Consider the following 16,274-nt stretch of genomic DNA (forward strand, 5'->3'; position numbering starts at 1 on the left):
TTTCCTGGTGGCTAAACGGGCGCCCTACTTTTTCCTCGTCATGTCCAGTTTCGACGTGCTTGTTAAAATCGATAGCCCGCATTGGTTCGTATACATATATTCCCGGCTGAAATTTATCATGTTTCGAACAATGGCTCGTAAGACGGGGTTACATTGGGGTTAACTCCGCGCCACAATAGAGAAAATGGACCGCAAGTCAGAAGAATGTCGAGTTAATATCTACAGATTTCAACAATTCGATTTTACGTTCCCCGAAGAAAACTTTCGTTTCTAGAACGGTATAAAAATTGCATATGTACGAATCGTTTCTCAAATATTCAAAGCACCCATGAGAGTTGAAGCAAGCTACCGGAGCTAAACTTACAAAATCCACGTTTTAATTTAGTAATCGATTTAACGCCGCTGGTTAATGAAAATTAATGTCATCAGCGTCGCAATTAAATCTCGAGATTAATTTCGAGAATTAATATTACCGCGTTACCGCGTTTTAATTATATTTCAATTTTTTTACAGAATTTTCCCAAGTTTCTGTTGACAATTGTGGGTTCTTATCCTGCCGCGACGTATCGCGCACGATGACGTTCGTGTTAAAATATAGCGTTTTAACCCGGTCGTATATCGGCCAATCCATTTAGAGCGATCTTCCGACTGCCCGATCCGCTAACGCGATTTCGTGGACGGGTTTCTACGGTTTCGGCATCGCCGCCCTTCACTCTCGAGGACTCTGTGACTCTATATACCTACCTTTCTCCGTGGGCTCGCCACGATCCACCATGGAATACCGAGGAATTACGTTCGTTAACCCCGATTGATCCCGACGGCGTTTTTGTCATCGCGCTCTCGCTTTATTAACGAGACTTCTCTCGTGCACGCGGGCTGCATATTGTTCCAGACATAAGTTTAACTTGATGTGGGCATTGCCACACCGACGCCACTCGAGCAATTGTTTTGTTATTTAATTTGAAAAATTTAATTAGAGAAATAACGTTTCACGGTGGGTCTGGGAAAGAAAATGTCTAAGAAAATCGCGTGCGACGCGAGAGACGTAATATTGTACGACAAGTATTATTGTATTATGAAACAATTGCTAACACGAGAGCGCGGATTAATATTTATGCGGCGTTTATTACGACATTATAAGCGCAAGTTAATAGAATTCAATTAATCTTATTACCTACACTTTGTCTTCTCGTTACATTTTGTTATTTCAGGTGTTTTTTTTTATCTCGAGATAAATGTATTTGAAATTAAAAAAGTATGGTGGAGTCTGCTTGAAATTAATGAAAAAATTCCGATTAATTTTGCCGACAGTTGATCCGCGGAAAGCTTTGTACTTTTAATCGCTTTGATTTGGCCGCAGTGACCTGCGTGTGAAGGAACTGCCTTCAAATTTGTAAAAGCGTCTGGAAATGAAGTTAACCAAGACCGTTTATTAACGTACATGACGCTTGTAAATGTCGCGCGGTTCGAAGCGAAATGAATTCTTAATTTAATTAACCTGAATAAAACAGCGGCGGCGGTGGTAGTGGCATTGGCAGTATCAGTGAACGAGATGCGCGATAACGCCTTCCCTAAACCCGCGTTTTTGATCGTTACTTTGATAAGGAACAAAATGATGATGTTTGTTTCGCCGACAAGTCGCAATTAAGGCAATATTAATGCGATATCTGCCACGACAAGCCTCGTGCCGCGCTCACTTCCTTTTTTTTTTTTTTTTTTTTCTGGCACGATAAACCGTTTTACGGATGCCACTTCAAAGTGCTGATTTCATCATGCGTTTCTCAGGACGCAACGGGAATAACGGGAGCGCGCATCACGATAAAGCCGAACCTCGAACCCACTTTGGGTTTGTAGTCTTTGAGATTCTAGGTGATTTTATCGCTACAAAAATTTCTGTTTCCGTGAAAATTAAATTGACTCTTATTAGAGGCTCAAGAGTGGAGGATTCGGTAGAAAAATAACGTGAATGCAAGTTTGAAAAAATATTATAACATTAAATGAAATCGTCAAATAGAGAGACATCTTCGACGATACGATAAGAAAAATGAATGATAATTAAAATATGACTGCAGTGAGAAGCTATAAATGACACATCTTCGTATTTTTACATTTCGTTCTTTGTGCCAAGAGCCTTATCTTTATTTCAGGAATATATTCAACGACTTGCGCGGATATCGCCCGATAGTTCTGTTAATTCCACGCATCGGAAAAACGATTAAGAGCGATTTGACTCCGACACTCCATTACACGTTCACACCGGATGGCGTGGCATTAGTATTTATTAACCTAAAGTCACCCAGTAATTGACGTAATTGGCTCGAGCTCGAGGTATTCCGCGAAGACTGTGGAAATGACTTGCTATAAGCGTGCATGTCGAGGGCGGCTCGATTGCGCGCGATTATTAATAAATAACCTGGGAAGCTTCGTGTCGCATTCGCGCATACCCTGCGTATATCTAAACCCGACGTCGCTATCAATGAAATCGCACGTCATTGCGCAACCAAGTATTAAACTCATTAGACCGACATAGTCAAATTTAACCAACATCACGCATATTTTAATAACAATTAATTCGCCGCTTTTAATACTTAACAATTCGATAGATACTTACGGTCGTAATTTTATTCAGAACATTTTTAAAAGGATTGCATTTCCGATTGAAATGCCGATCCAGTTGGTCTTGGACCGCTTTAATGATATTATAATTAGATCGATGCCGCGGTGCGTTGTGTTAACGTGTTTCCACTCATTTGGTGATTCTATTTTCGGCGAGATGAGGTATCTCTGTAGAGACGACCTATTGGGCACGGAAACTCGATTTACCGGAAATGACAATCCTGGAATGCGACACTGGATGATTCTCGCCGTTTGAGAGGCGATCTCTGTTTTCTCGGCAAAGAGGGAGAGGAAGGGGGAAGCCTGGCCTGCCGCGCTATTGTGACGATGAGATATTCATCAGACACATTTCTTCAGCCGTGGAGACGCAAGGGTGGTGCCCAGCCTCGGCTGCGAGTTCCATCTGAATAACTTCCGGTATCTCGTTGACCCATCTCAGGAAACGATTCTGACGAGCCTGCGCATGCACGCCACCGATTTTTTTACTTTGCTTTGAACGAACGATAATTTCGATTACCCACAAAATTTCATATTTTATTCTATAGACAAGCGTTCTACTTTTATCCCTTCAATTTCACCCATTGTTTCGCGCATCTCCCACGCCAACGATACGGTCGAAGGGCGTCAAAGCAGGCGAAACCCGTCGGATCTTCGCCGAAACTTCTAAACTTTTGTCCGAGCTAAGGAACTTGATAATTGCGCTTTCCCGTCGAGCTTTCGGTGACCGGGAGAGTTCCATCGGGAAAATTCGTCGTCGCTAAGAATGACGATAGCGGAGTGCGATATCTCTGAAAGCGAATATAGATAAGGCAGTGGGTAGAATCGGTTCCCCGCTAACTTGGTCGACGAGGCGCCTCCGCGCGATGAGAAATGCGAGGCCGGAGCCAGACGCTTGCCGCTGCTCCTCTCCATCTTCCTTCGGAAAGAAAAACGTCCAGATCGAAGCTGTTTCTCACACGATTCTACTATACCTTTGTATCTCGCGATCGTTCGAACGATAAGCGGGATTTTTTTTTTTTTCCCCCTGTACAGCATCCAATTTAATTTGTACACCGTTATAAGAATAAATTCTTTTGGATGACACTTTGCTTAATTTTTTATTTATTCCCCAATTATAGAATTTTACTTTTCCCGATATCATCCTTGTGGAATTCTCTTCAAGCGTTTTAAAATCTTTAAATTATTTTTGTTTTCAAATATTTTTCTCGAAGGGTTTCTTCGTAGGAATTTTTTTGTTTTTTTTTTGTTCTCCGCAACTTTGAATTGATAATGCAGGTCGGGTGCAATGATGGGTGACGAAAAGGAAGGACCTTGGGAAGCGCCGTCTCTCTCGGCGGATCGGGAAGGAGATCCGCTCGTGCACACGCTTTCGTTATTACGTGTTTGCGTCAAAACTTAAAGTCCTTCGATACGTGCCGCGAGCGAAGGACGCGGGCGCGCGTAGAGAGAGATGTGGGTCGTTCTACATGCATATGCGCGCGTAGTTCCACTCGCGGTCCTCGGGTATCCGAATGCCCCAATGACCTGGTTATCCGGTCTCGGCGTGACCTCGCCTCGTGACGCGAATCGAGCGCTCGCAAAATCAAGGTAAACCCATCGCGGCGGCGAGCGCACAGTCGCGATTAGCCCAATTCCGCTCTCTTTCTTCTCGCCGTTCACCCTCATCGTCATCGTTATCCCGTTCGGAAAAAATTTTATTCTAAAAATTCTTATGGCGTTACATTGATCTGAACCGTCTTGAAATTGTAAGTTTAAATACCAGACAATAGTCAGTGGTTCTTGAGCCACGAGATCAAAGATAAAAGATCCGAAACCTCTTCGGGAATCTGGAGCATAAAAATAAAAGATAAGAATTAGTTTTTTTTTTTTTTTTATATCTTGTAGATATTACGAAGCGCTCGCTTAAAGACCAAGTCATTGTTTCGTTGTGTGTGACATCATTTTTAAGCTCGTGAAATCGTTAAATGATTTACGATCTCAATGACGAGGAAGAAGAACCGCGTCAGCCTACGAGTTTGTTTTAAATAGCGTTAGCTTCTTAATCCACTTAGCCATTTCATTAGAAAGGCGGTGAGACGTTGATTATCCTTTGCACGTCCATGTGCGACTTGGTAATAACTGATAGAGCCCCGGTTATTATCCGCCGGGTTAATTTAAAGCGATTCCACTTTTAAGATTATAAGTTAGTGAAACTCATCGCGGAGTTGCGTGTCGAACTCGGGTCTTAAAATGATTATCCGTCAGCCGACATTCTCTCAAAGATTTATCCCGGCCTTTTTATAGCAACCGCACTTGACTGGACGTTCCCAACCCGTCGCTTAACCTTTTCGTAAACTTGAATAAAGTTCAACCTGTATTGTGCTATAAAAAAAAATATAAATACGTTACAGATTAATCATTTAACCGAAATATGTATACATTTTTTGAACGAGTGGTCATTAAGAATAATGCCTGAAATTTCCACGTAAAACTTCCATTATGTTTAATGTGACGTAGTAAACGTTCGCCAGCATAATAATATTATAATAAAAATAATTATTATGAATAGCGTTATTTTATAATTAAATATTATTAATTTAAACACACACTAAAAAGACTGTCGCTTTTTCAAGCCGTAACAACGTGAAATTTTCCGAAAATTAATTACTTTTATTGATATTAATATTAGTTAACAGCCACAAAACATTTTAATATGCAAAAGTGAAAGTTAATTACGATTCTATCGACAAAATACATTTGATTTATAACTCGATTTCACACAAATAATTATCATAATGTTTTGAGACACACGTGAGGACGAGTTACAAGATTTATCTTCATCAAACAAATTCAAAGTTAAAGTTTTTAATTAATTAATATCTTCCCCTTCTTTTCTACTACTATATATATATTTTACTTTTTGCCTTTTGTTAATAATAATAGCATTAGCATTTTTATTAACGCGTACATCCAAGGGTTACCCAACAGAGTGTAGAATTGACTTTCCAAAATCCCAATTGGGTTTTTTTCCCTCATTTTGCAAATGAGGCCTACTCGCCGTGCTTTTTCCGCGTGGTGAAAGCAGCGAAAGTTCAGCCAGTCAGCGCGTGACGAAAGAAACGAAATATTTGACGTGGACATCGAATGGTGACATCGTTAGATTCGCGTCGCTAGATATCCAGGTGATGGGTTGGTATCTGCACGCACGAGCCCAGCTGAGTCCGTTATGTAGAGTGACCTATTAAAAATATGTAATTATCACTTTTACAACGGCTCGGAAATACTTGGCATTAAAAAAATCAATTTAGAAATTAAATTCTCCTCTCGTCGCCATTAATTTTTCACGCTATTATCATTATTCAATCTTCGATCGTGAAATAATCTTTCGTGCAAAAAAAACCTTGTATATTAAATAATTTCAAGCGTAATAGAATAAAGATGTGATATATTTCGCACGTGGACCATTGCGGACGATCGGGGAACGGAATTTTGGCGAAAGATTTCGCAATGCGGACAGTGAGGCGAGCACGTGACTCGAATGATCAACCCTCGTCGCGTGAATAAGTCTCTTTGAAGTTCGTAGGTCGACAGAAGTCTTTCTCGAATCCGCGCATGTGGATTTCAAGAGTCTGTTACGCGTATTAAGTAGAGGGCCCACTTCCTCTGTGCGCCTACACTTTCCGACGAGCCTAAAATTCGAATTCAAGCACGGTGTAGACGTCAAGTACGCGCCTGGATCTCTCTTTCCCTCTGTTACTCTCTCGTATCTCGTGGGAGAAGCTAATGAGCAAATTAACGAAACGGTTGGTCGCGCCCTTTCGACCGAACGATCGATGGAAAATGCGGTACCGCTTGCGAATAAACTCACGGCAATTTGCACTCGAATGGAGCACAGAACTAGTCACTTCAATCATTGTTGCTTAGAAAACCAATAAGTCTCATCGGTGTATTAGATTATTAGAAGATGGCAGAACAAAATTAAGGTTGATGGCGCGTTTCACAAAGCGTATTATACAATTCTGCGGGATCGCTCTATACGATTTGCATTTTTTTCTTTCTTTTTTTATCACCTCGTCGGTGATCTCAGAGAAGAGTCTCCCGAAGGATGTACCGTTTATTTAGAAATATATAATATATTTCACAAGCAGAAAAACTTGGCGAATAGAAATTAAGAATTTCCTGTAACAATTCGGCGTCGCTAATACATTTTACATAAAAGAAAAAAGTGAAAAATTTTGCGGCACGATCTAAAGAACTTTTCACAAGAATTTCATTGGACGTCGTACCGCGGGAGAGAAACCGGCGGTAAAATTTCCATTCTTATATATAATTTTCATACAGAGCGCGCACCGTGAAAAATGCGTGTCCCCGCTGAAATTTCATTTCCCTCGTAACCTATGATCCACTTTCGCCCCGGTATTTGCGAATCCGGAGGCTGTCCGTAAAAAGGATTATCAAATTAGTAGCCCCCTCGAAAAAAAAAGATACAATAGATAAAAATGAAGCCGCGTAGATCTCTGGACGCCCGTAATTTTCTCATTACATCTTCGTTATATTCATATTATTCTCGCCATAGACTTCGCAATGCAATCTGGCCAGACGGTCCGAAAATTTCGCAATGCCAAGGGGAAGTTTCCCGTGCGGCTGGACGATAATGCGCTCGGGGACGATGATTTAACGTTTTAACAGCGGATTGTCGCAACCACGAAGACCGCAAAGGGTTACGAACGGCCGGGGCGGTCTGGCTTCGTCATCGTCGTTGCTAATTATTTATGTTGCCTGATCTTCGCACCCCTTCCCGCCCGACGTTAATTGAATTCGCGTTCGTCTACGGGGGTGACTGTCCCTGGTAATTTCGTCAACGTGCAGCTGCTGGGTGAAAGTAAAGAAATGTCGGTTTTACCCTTTTGCTTCTAGCATTTGTTGTAACGAACATTTATTGTAATTTTACTCTCAATTTTTGTAATTTTAAAAGGCACCATAAAGCAGTGGTCAATATTACATTTAATTATTTGTTTTTTCTTTAATATTTGTTATGCTTTAATTTTTATATAATTCTTTTGCTTTGATGCTTTGATCGAATAAATAAGTCTAGAATTTAATTTGAACGTAAATTAAATTTTAGATTATGTTACCGGCTATAAATTGAAATGGTTTAAATTTGAGATGATAAAAAAAATGTAAATATAGAATTCCCGGATGTAAAATTTGATTTGCGCGACTCTTTCCCCGTCTCTCTCTCTCTCTCTCTCTCTCTCTCTCTCTCTCTCTCTCTTTTTAACTATAATAATTTTATATTTTGCAGATAAATCTACGCCTCATCCTCGTCAGTGGCAAGACAAAAGAGTTCCTATTCAGTCCAAGCGACTCCGCGGGCGATATAGCGCACCATGTGTTTGAAAATTGGCCGGAAGGTGAGTTAGTTATTGCCATTTCGAAACTCTGCTTGCACCAATCCATTCCTCATTAGCGTTACTATAATTGCTATAGCAGCAGAATCGTAGCGTATGATGCTGCGCAATTATTACCATTAATTACCGATGTGCCATCGCTTCATGATAATACAGTTGCAAACTCATTGCGTAAAATATCTACATATTCAAGAAACTAGTGGGATCTCTGGCGCTTAGAAATGCTCAAAATCAAACGGCTTAGACAGAAATTAATAAAAGTAAATGTAAGAAAAATAGCTAAATTAACAAGAAGTTTACGAAAATGTAAAGAATCAATTGTCATGGAAAGTAAAATATTAACGGTGGAGAATTTGTATTTCGCATCGCTGTAAGTGCGTTTTGCGAGCGCCACGCTGTCTCCTCAAAGTTCGAGGACCTTTGACACTTCCAGAAACTTGTCGCGAGTCGACCTGGAAGAAAACTCTCTCTCGGCGTCCCGCAAATGTTATCTTCTCGTTGCAGACTGGGCAGAAGAGGCGGTCGCCAAGGCGGAGATCCTGCGGCTAATCTACCAGGGTCGTTTCCTGCACAGCAATGTTACGCTCGGTGCTCTTGGGCTTCCCTTTGGAAAAACCACGGTGATGCATCTGGTGCCGCGGGAGAATCTTCCGGAGCCTAATTCTCAAGGTGAATTTGCGAGATGCGACAGCGTTACCTCCTCCGCCAGACGAGATCGTTACCGAACTTCTTGCACGCCCTTACCGCCAGTTTCCCCAATGAGCTCGCTACACAATCAGACACAAAATTTTCCCTTTCAACTTTTCCCGAAGTAAAGTTTATCAGGATGATCGTAGTTGAAACACTTGACGGGGGTATTTTAATGCAAATTAAACCTGCATCCGGCTTTCATTATATTAACTCTTATTCGTGTAATGTATATTAACGCATATCTGTTAAATCGTTATTATCATCAAAGTGGGTTATTTAATAAAATTATTAAGAAATTTTAACTAAAATCATCAACGTTACTTGTCGATAAACATTTCATTTTTTTTTTTTCAAGATAAATTTTAAAATAAATTTTATTAATTAAAAAAAAATTACAACTTTTAATTAAATTTTATGGACGCGCAATGTGTATGCGTTTTATACATGTTTTACGATATCTCTGGAAAATAAATTAGCCGGATAAGGGTTAATTCCCTACAACCTATATAAAAACACGTTGCGCACACTCTATCGCATTTTTATTAATATCCAGTTAAATCTTCACTCGTTATCGTTCTTTAAATTTGTTTGCTCGTCGTTCTAAACTAAATCTATCGCATCGGTACGTGACGCGCTTGCGTAATTATTACGGTAAAATCTCGTTACAACGAGCTGCCGTCGCGGATCTCCAAATTGAATTTATTACACCAAAAGTTCGTTACATCAAGCCGCGTATTAGACGCGGAGATTCAATCACACTTCGTTATAGCGAAAATGTCGTATTCCATCGATGTTCATTATTACGGAATTATACGGATTAGCTTTATTTAGTCATTAATTGAGACCGATTTAGGACGATTAAAGAACGCGTTGCACCGAAGATTTTTCGGCAAACACGATCTTAAGTAAACATATATTAAAAAGTTTTATTTAAATCTACATTAAAGTCTCGTGCATTCGTCTGATGACGAGTGCACTGAAAAATTGTTGGCCACGTGGCTAACGATTGAACCTAGGGCCAGTGAAAGTCCGACTATTAATTCGCATAATCAGCAGCCGCCTCGTCCCTCGAATAACGGGTCATCGTCAATTTCTTTCATTACGCAAAGTCGTCATTACTATTCACATAAAATCTCTGTAATCTCGTGAAAAAATGCACACTTCGCGCCGCAGCTCTTTGCAATTTTCCCTCGCAATTTCTCGGTTATTTCCGGCACGCGTGCTTCCGGTGGAGCTTTTCCGGCGATTTGTTTATCGCAATTTTTAATTGATCGAAACAGTTGTACACTGCGCTCGGTTAAATTCTGAGCGGTTCTGCACCTTTATTTTTTTCCTCGCGTCAACTTCATTGCACGCGACTCGTTTACTGCTAATTATTAATCGATGCGGCGGCAAGCACGACGGATAAAACGCTGGCTGGCAGTCAGTTAATAATCAGCTTTGATCGACGGAGAAGATAATCGCCGAGGTGCGATGCATTGTGCAACTTTGTAACAACAATGCCCACAACTTTGTAACACGGTGGAGGTTTCCTGCTTTCTAAATGGACTTTTTCCACGTTCATCGGCTGCGCAAAGTTTGCCGGAAACGCGTTATTTGTTCCCGCCTGTTTTCGGGAAAAATATCGACGACAGTGAAAGACAATTTCTTTACTCTTTACATTTTTACCCCCTTTTTTTTTTAACTTTTAAACCAAGTATTTACCTGCAGCTATTTATATTTTACCTTACAGGTATTCTTCCTAACGGTGAATACATGTATATCCTATCAAGCGATCTCGAGAATTATAACGTCAACTGAAAGACACCGTCTTACATTAGATCCTCGCACCAACATAAAATTTCCAAATCCTTATCGCCAATTTCCGCAAATTCTAATTTCGTAGCAGATCATTGATGGTAATTAAACGTAACGTGAACAAGAGTGTTTCTCACTTGAAATAAAAAAAAAGGTATAATACGATCCGATATTTATACAGAGATTAAGAGAGAAGTGCGCTACGATATCTGAATAAGATAATAATCCATGTACCTTAAACCGATCCTTTTGTAAAATAAATCAGTGGTTACCATTTTAATTTTCACATTCAATAAATAGTATTATATTTGCAGTGAAAATTAATTAATTATTTTAAATTTAATTAATTAATTAAATTAAACCAAGTTGTAAAGTGCCATGTTATATTACAGATCAGAGACAGAAAAGTAAAGGCGGCGGAAGCAGTTGCTGCTCGGCTTCCTGCTGCATACTCTAAGTCGTCCCGGTCGGTTGGCCGTCGCCAACGTCGGTGGTGGAGTCTCGTGGCGAATGGGGCATGCGGTACGGACGGGCACGAGCTCACCCGCTGTGCTGAGCCATGGCTTCAAAGATTTCTCTGCTGATGTATAACCGTTAGTGACTGAGCTCGTGAGCAGTGTAGCAACGAAGAAAGAAACGGATGTCGCCGGTGAAGCGACACGGCGCCTCGACGATGCGCTCCCCGATGAATGGTTCACCCTACGTCGCCCGGCTGATCGCTTATTTCGGTTCGTTTGGCGGGTGATAATGCGTACGCGATCGATATGCACCCGCGAGGGAAATCTGCTCGAGAAGAGGAGCGGATGGGCGGCGTGCTCCGGTTACGAGAGCGGTCGGATCGTTCTCGGAACGGTGATTAGCCGGAAGAGATCTCCGGCCGAATTAACGCCGATAACGGATGGTCGGACTAACTTCAACTAACGACGTTACTTTCGACGCCACGGCCTTCCTTGTGATATACCGATGGACGTGAAAAGGATTTGATCAGTCAGTACATTTCATTAAGAGCTCGAATCAAGGATTGATTAGCTATTTTTCCTATCCCTTTCCAACTGACGACCGTGATCGTCGTATTATCGAAAGAGAAAGAGAGAGATAGAAGGAATGTGAGGTTGTTTGTAAAATTAGTTAATTGACTTATTAAAATTTCGGTTGACCGCACCGAAGTTAACTGAATAACGAATTTTAGTAATCACTTTGATTAACTTCGCACTGCGGTGTTTTTTCATTTTTCATGCGTTCACGTTATTATAATGTAAATGGGATAATCATTAATATAGTTAGCAGCCTTAATTAAATTTTGCTTAGGGACTCTTCGCTCTTTTCCCTAGATCGCATATAGCTACAGCCATAATATCGAAATAAAAACAGACAATGTACATTTAGTTAAGGATCTTTATCTAAATTTTGGTCGGCAATTCTCGCGTCTCTTCCCAGATCACCGCTATAGAGTTGTATTATCGCAGAAGGGAAAGACGTTATTTGCAGTACGGTTAACATCCCTTAACTTCCGTTAACCCTTTCTCAGTTAACTTAAGTTTCGATCGCTCGTCCTCAACCTGACCTAAAATAATTAATTTAATTCAATCCCGATCTATCTCTCGAAAGCTAGAATCGGAGAGCTCTATGAGAAGCGTTAAACGCCAGTTTCAACTATCGTTCAGTTAAACCGCAGTTAGGACACCGCTCTCGGGCCCGAGAATCCGCGGAGGTCGACGCGAACAATTACGCATTCACCGCGGACGTTTGTAATCCCATTTTGTTCGGCCCATATAAGGAACTCGTGTGTATGCGCGCGGTAAGACAGAATAGAGTTTCCAGGACATAGAATAAGGGTAGCGAGCGGCTACGTTTCTGTACTGAGCGTATCATCCGAGACGCGCCCTGGAACGGCGCTACAATGCTTCGAAACTCAACCACTATCACAGTACCGCAGCATTATAATAATTATGTAGACGGGATCGTGTGCATGCTTGCGTAAATTGAATGTATCACGTTCGAGTAAGAAAGAGAAAGTAAGAGCGAATGAGATAGTGAATGAGAGAGAGAAAGAGAGAGAGAGAGAGAGAATAAATTTATGTTGTGATATGCAGGTAGCGATTATATATGTTATATATATATATTGTATATATATATAATTATATATATACATGTATATACAGGGTGTTCCTAGTCAATCATGCATTCGGTCGATAATACTTAACGCGTTTGGTGGTCAAAGGTAATTGCATGCAAACAAATTTCATTCTGACGACGGCTTTTGGGCGAGACTGGCTCACGAGAAGCAGAGACAGTCGCTTTTCACAATTGCTTTCTTTGGTATGCGATGTCGACAAACATTAAGACTGATAAGGGATACGGTACATACGCTGAAATTGAGATATTTTTCTGAAAGGTTATTCAGGATTAACCAATAATGCAGTATTTATGATTGAAAGCGCAATTAACTGGGGACTCCCTGTATATACAGGATGTTGAGAAAGAAGAACACGAAGATTCGTGGGTGCGTTCCTCGAAAAATTGGCAGTCAGTTTTCTTTCTTCCGAATCAATTCGATGGCGTCTATTTCTTTCTCGACTTTCATGAGCATTTCGATTATCAAGCTCTGTTAATGCGTGTGCACTCTATTAAATTTAAATAAACAAACGCGACAGATTATAAATTGAAGCAGCACGTTGATTTTAACGTGAGCGTAATTTTAGAATAAATTTTCGCGATGCGTTCACGTTGCTGCGTCTCGGCGAGAATGTTTAAAATAATCTCAAACGAATTTTAATTATAATTTTCTCGTAATTGTCTCGTTTGAAAGGCCCCTCACTTGGCGTATTTAGAGCTTGAAAATTGCAACTCGAACCTAGAAATAATCACGGCTTCGAATCACGAGGAATATCGCGCAACATGCCCTTGTGCTCTTCTCTCTCGACAGACTGTATATACGTACTATTATCAAAGTCGCGTGCATGCACGTCGATGCGCGCGTACCGCGTCTCGGCGCGCACGAACGCGACGGTATGAGACACGTTGACGCGCAGTTAAGCTCTCATACCGCATAGATGACTTTATTATCATGAATTTAAAAGAAGGTAATATTAAATGACGCCACTTTGAGAGTTTAGTATTCCGGAGTATAAGATTATCAGAGAGGAGAGAAAGAGAGAAAGAGATAAGACATTGGATCTCTAATGAGTAGTTATGATTAAATGAAAACTCAGATATATTTCCTGTTATATATATATATATATATCTTCCCTTCTTTTTCCTCCCCCGAATCCAGTTACCCCTCGGTCCACTCTCTATTGTTCTAACTTCTCTTGGCCACCCACCCTCCCTTCAATCCCTTCGTGTTACCCGTCCACGCGAATCTGTCGGGCCTAGAACGTCGCTCTCGTTAGACCCAGAAATATGTAACTCTTCGCTATGAATTTACCATGCCCATTTCGAATATCGATCGTAGTTAGATCCAATCGAACCGTTAAGACGAATGCGTTGTAGGTGAATCCCTACACTGACACTGATCCACGTGTATACACGTACATCTACACAAAATACACACACACATGCAAGTTACGTGCACGTACACGCACGTAACTCTCTCTTTAACACGCTATCTTATACTAATCGTACTGTAACTCTTACGAAATGCATAGCCCTGTGTATATATATATAATGCAATGTTCTTACCGTAGTTAAATTTGCGAGAGAAGAAATTTGTGCGGTCGAGGCGCTTTATATTTAATTTATTTCTTATGTTAACACCTACACGTGCTCACACATGCGACACATACACACACACGTATACGCTCGCAAAACGAAACGCGAGGCGATCATGTTTGTATATTTCGAAATCGTTATTAGTACCTGCCTGTCTCATAAACCTGTGCCATATCGGAATTCTTTCATCTCCCGCATCTCTTATCGTTGTTCTGCTGTTGTACGTACACTGAAAAAATCAGATATGGCGTTTACTGCGGCGACGGTGGCCAAGAGAAAGAATCGAGAGAACGAGGAAATGCAGTGGGGTTGCACTTTGTACTGTTTCTCACTTCTCAGTGATCCTCGGTGACCGATGTTCCGCGGTATATATGTATATTATATTACGCGCTTCGTGTGAAACTGTGAAACTTAACGCACCCCACGCTAACCGCCGTCGCCGCAACGAACGTTATATTTGTCTTTCAGTGTACCACTGTCCTTTTTCTCTTAGTCCTTCCCTGCTGCGATCGACTTTTGCCGCGCAAAGTATTTTCCCTTGTACCTCTTCGCGGAGACTGTTACATGCGAAAAATCAATATTACAGAAAAAGGAAAAAAAAACGTTGCGTTAATTAAGACATCGAGTTCAAGCGATGACAAAATTTTACTTTAATTTACTAAAATTGTTCTACGTCCTTTTCTTTGTGAATAAACGCTAAAGGAATATTTAATTTAAATCGCTTATCGATATTAAATGTATCAATTATGTCACTGATGAATTAATGCCGAGCGTTCAGAGTGTTAAGATAATTATTAATGTGCAAAATTAGCCGGAGTAATTAGGTTAATAGCTTTGAAAAAGGATGCGAGTTAATCTTGCAAGCAAACAGGAAAAAAGTTCATTCTGTTTGTGCGATTGTATAAGAAAGATTAAATTCCTTTCCGGGAAAGGTACGGATTCACCAAATACGCATAATGACGGAAAGATGTTCGAGACACTCTGCCCTTTCCTTGATTTTCCGAGATGCAGAGAACAGTGTATTAACAACAATAACGAGAGTTAATTTCTCTTCGCAAAATCTTTTTAGCGCAAGAAAATAACGCGTAGCATTCGTCTCTGCTCTTTCGAATCCGAGAGTTCCTCAATTTTAACACAGAGCCTTTAGAAATGGGATGGTTACAGTTAAATTTCTTTTAGTTCGCCAGTATGTAATACTCCAAATACTTTCTTTTTGCGTTTTATTTCTGTGGCATTCGCGGCAGGGTTAGCATCATCCCTATCGCTTATCTAAACGATTCCTAAGGTGAAAGTCTAACGCCAAACGCATTGTATATACTGTGTGGGTTTATGGGAACGGCTTGCACGATGCACTCATTACAACTTACTCATTGTTCTTTCGCACGTTCGGTTTCCGAGCGGCACTCACAATTCTTTTTTTTTTCTTTTTTTTTTTAATTTTTTAAAGGAGGATGCGTATATATATATAGAGCGTTACTTTTAATATGCTAATACTTTAAAGACATTATTATACTTTCTGTCCACGCCCTGCCCTCCCATAATTCGTATTTTTTATTGTAAGATTATAAGATGTAGATTATCTATAAAATGCTGTTTATATAGGGAAAAACAAATTGTTTAGTTCGTAAGATTTTAAGATTCGCGAGATAAGAGAGTGTGAAAGAACGAGAGAAAGAGAGAGAGAGAGAGAGAGTATGTATGTGTGTATGTGTAAGTGTAAAAGAATGCGAGAGCAGAGAAAGAAAGAGAGAAAAAGAGCTACACATTACCCGGTACGTTGTGGGCTTACATGGGATGCGTGGCGAATGAAGAAGACTCTATTAGTCCTATCGTGAATGTACTATTAAAAAAAAGATGTAATGAAAAGTTAAAAAGTATTCTTAAAGATCAATTGCATTGTATTAATTTCATTATACAATTAAGCTACGTCCGAGATTATAGACTTACGTGGTCACAAAGTCAATTTTACACACAAACTTTCGGAAAAAAAAAGATGATAAAGAGAAGAGAAAAAAGACCGTCTTCACCGCCGTCTGAATTTTTCAACGCGTTTTTTTTCGCCGCTTCACG

The 16,274-nt window shown here is 40.4% G+C and overlaps 1 protein-coding gene across 2 annotated transcripts in view; it reads left to right on the forward strand.

Annotated features, from left to right (window-relative positions):
- Positions 1-16,095, forward strand: part of Ubl3 (ubiquitin like 3) — a 30,800-nt gene extending 14,705 nt beyond the window's left edge. Inside the window, exons 2-4 of one of the 2 annotated variants that reach the window (XM_070661495.1) lie at positions 7,901-8,009; positions 8,511-8,675; positions 10,886-16,095. In XM_070661495.1, the coding sequence (XP_070517596.1) occupies positions 7,901-8,009; positions 8,511-8,675; positions 10,886-10,950 (339 nt within the window). In that variant the 3' untranslated portion in view covers positions 10,951-16,095. The other variant, XM_070661494.1, reaches the window with a different exon arrangement.
- The last annotated feature ends 179 nt before the right edge of the window (positions 16,096-16,274 follow it).

This window comes from Cardiocondyla obscurior, linkage group LG09, assembly GCF_019399895.1.
Source record: "Cardiocondyla obscurior isolate alpha-2009 linkage group LG09, Cobs3.1, whole genome shotgun sequence".
In the NCBI taxonomy this organism is placed as follows: Eukaryota; Metazoa; Arthropoda; class Insecta; order Hymenoptera; family Formicidae; genus Cardiocondyla; species Cardiocondyla obscurior.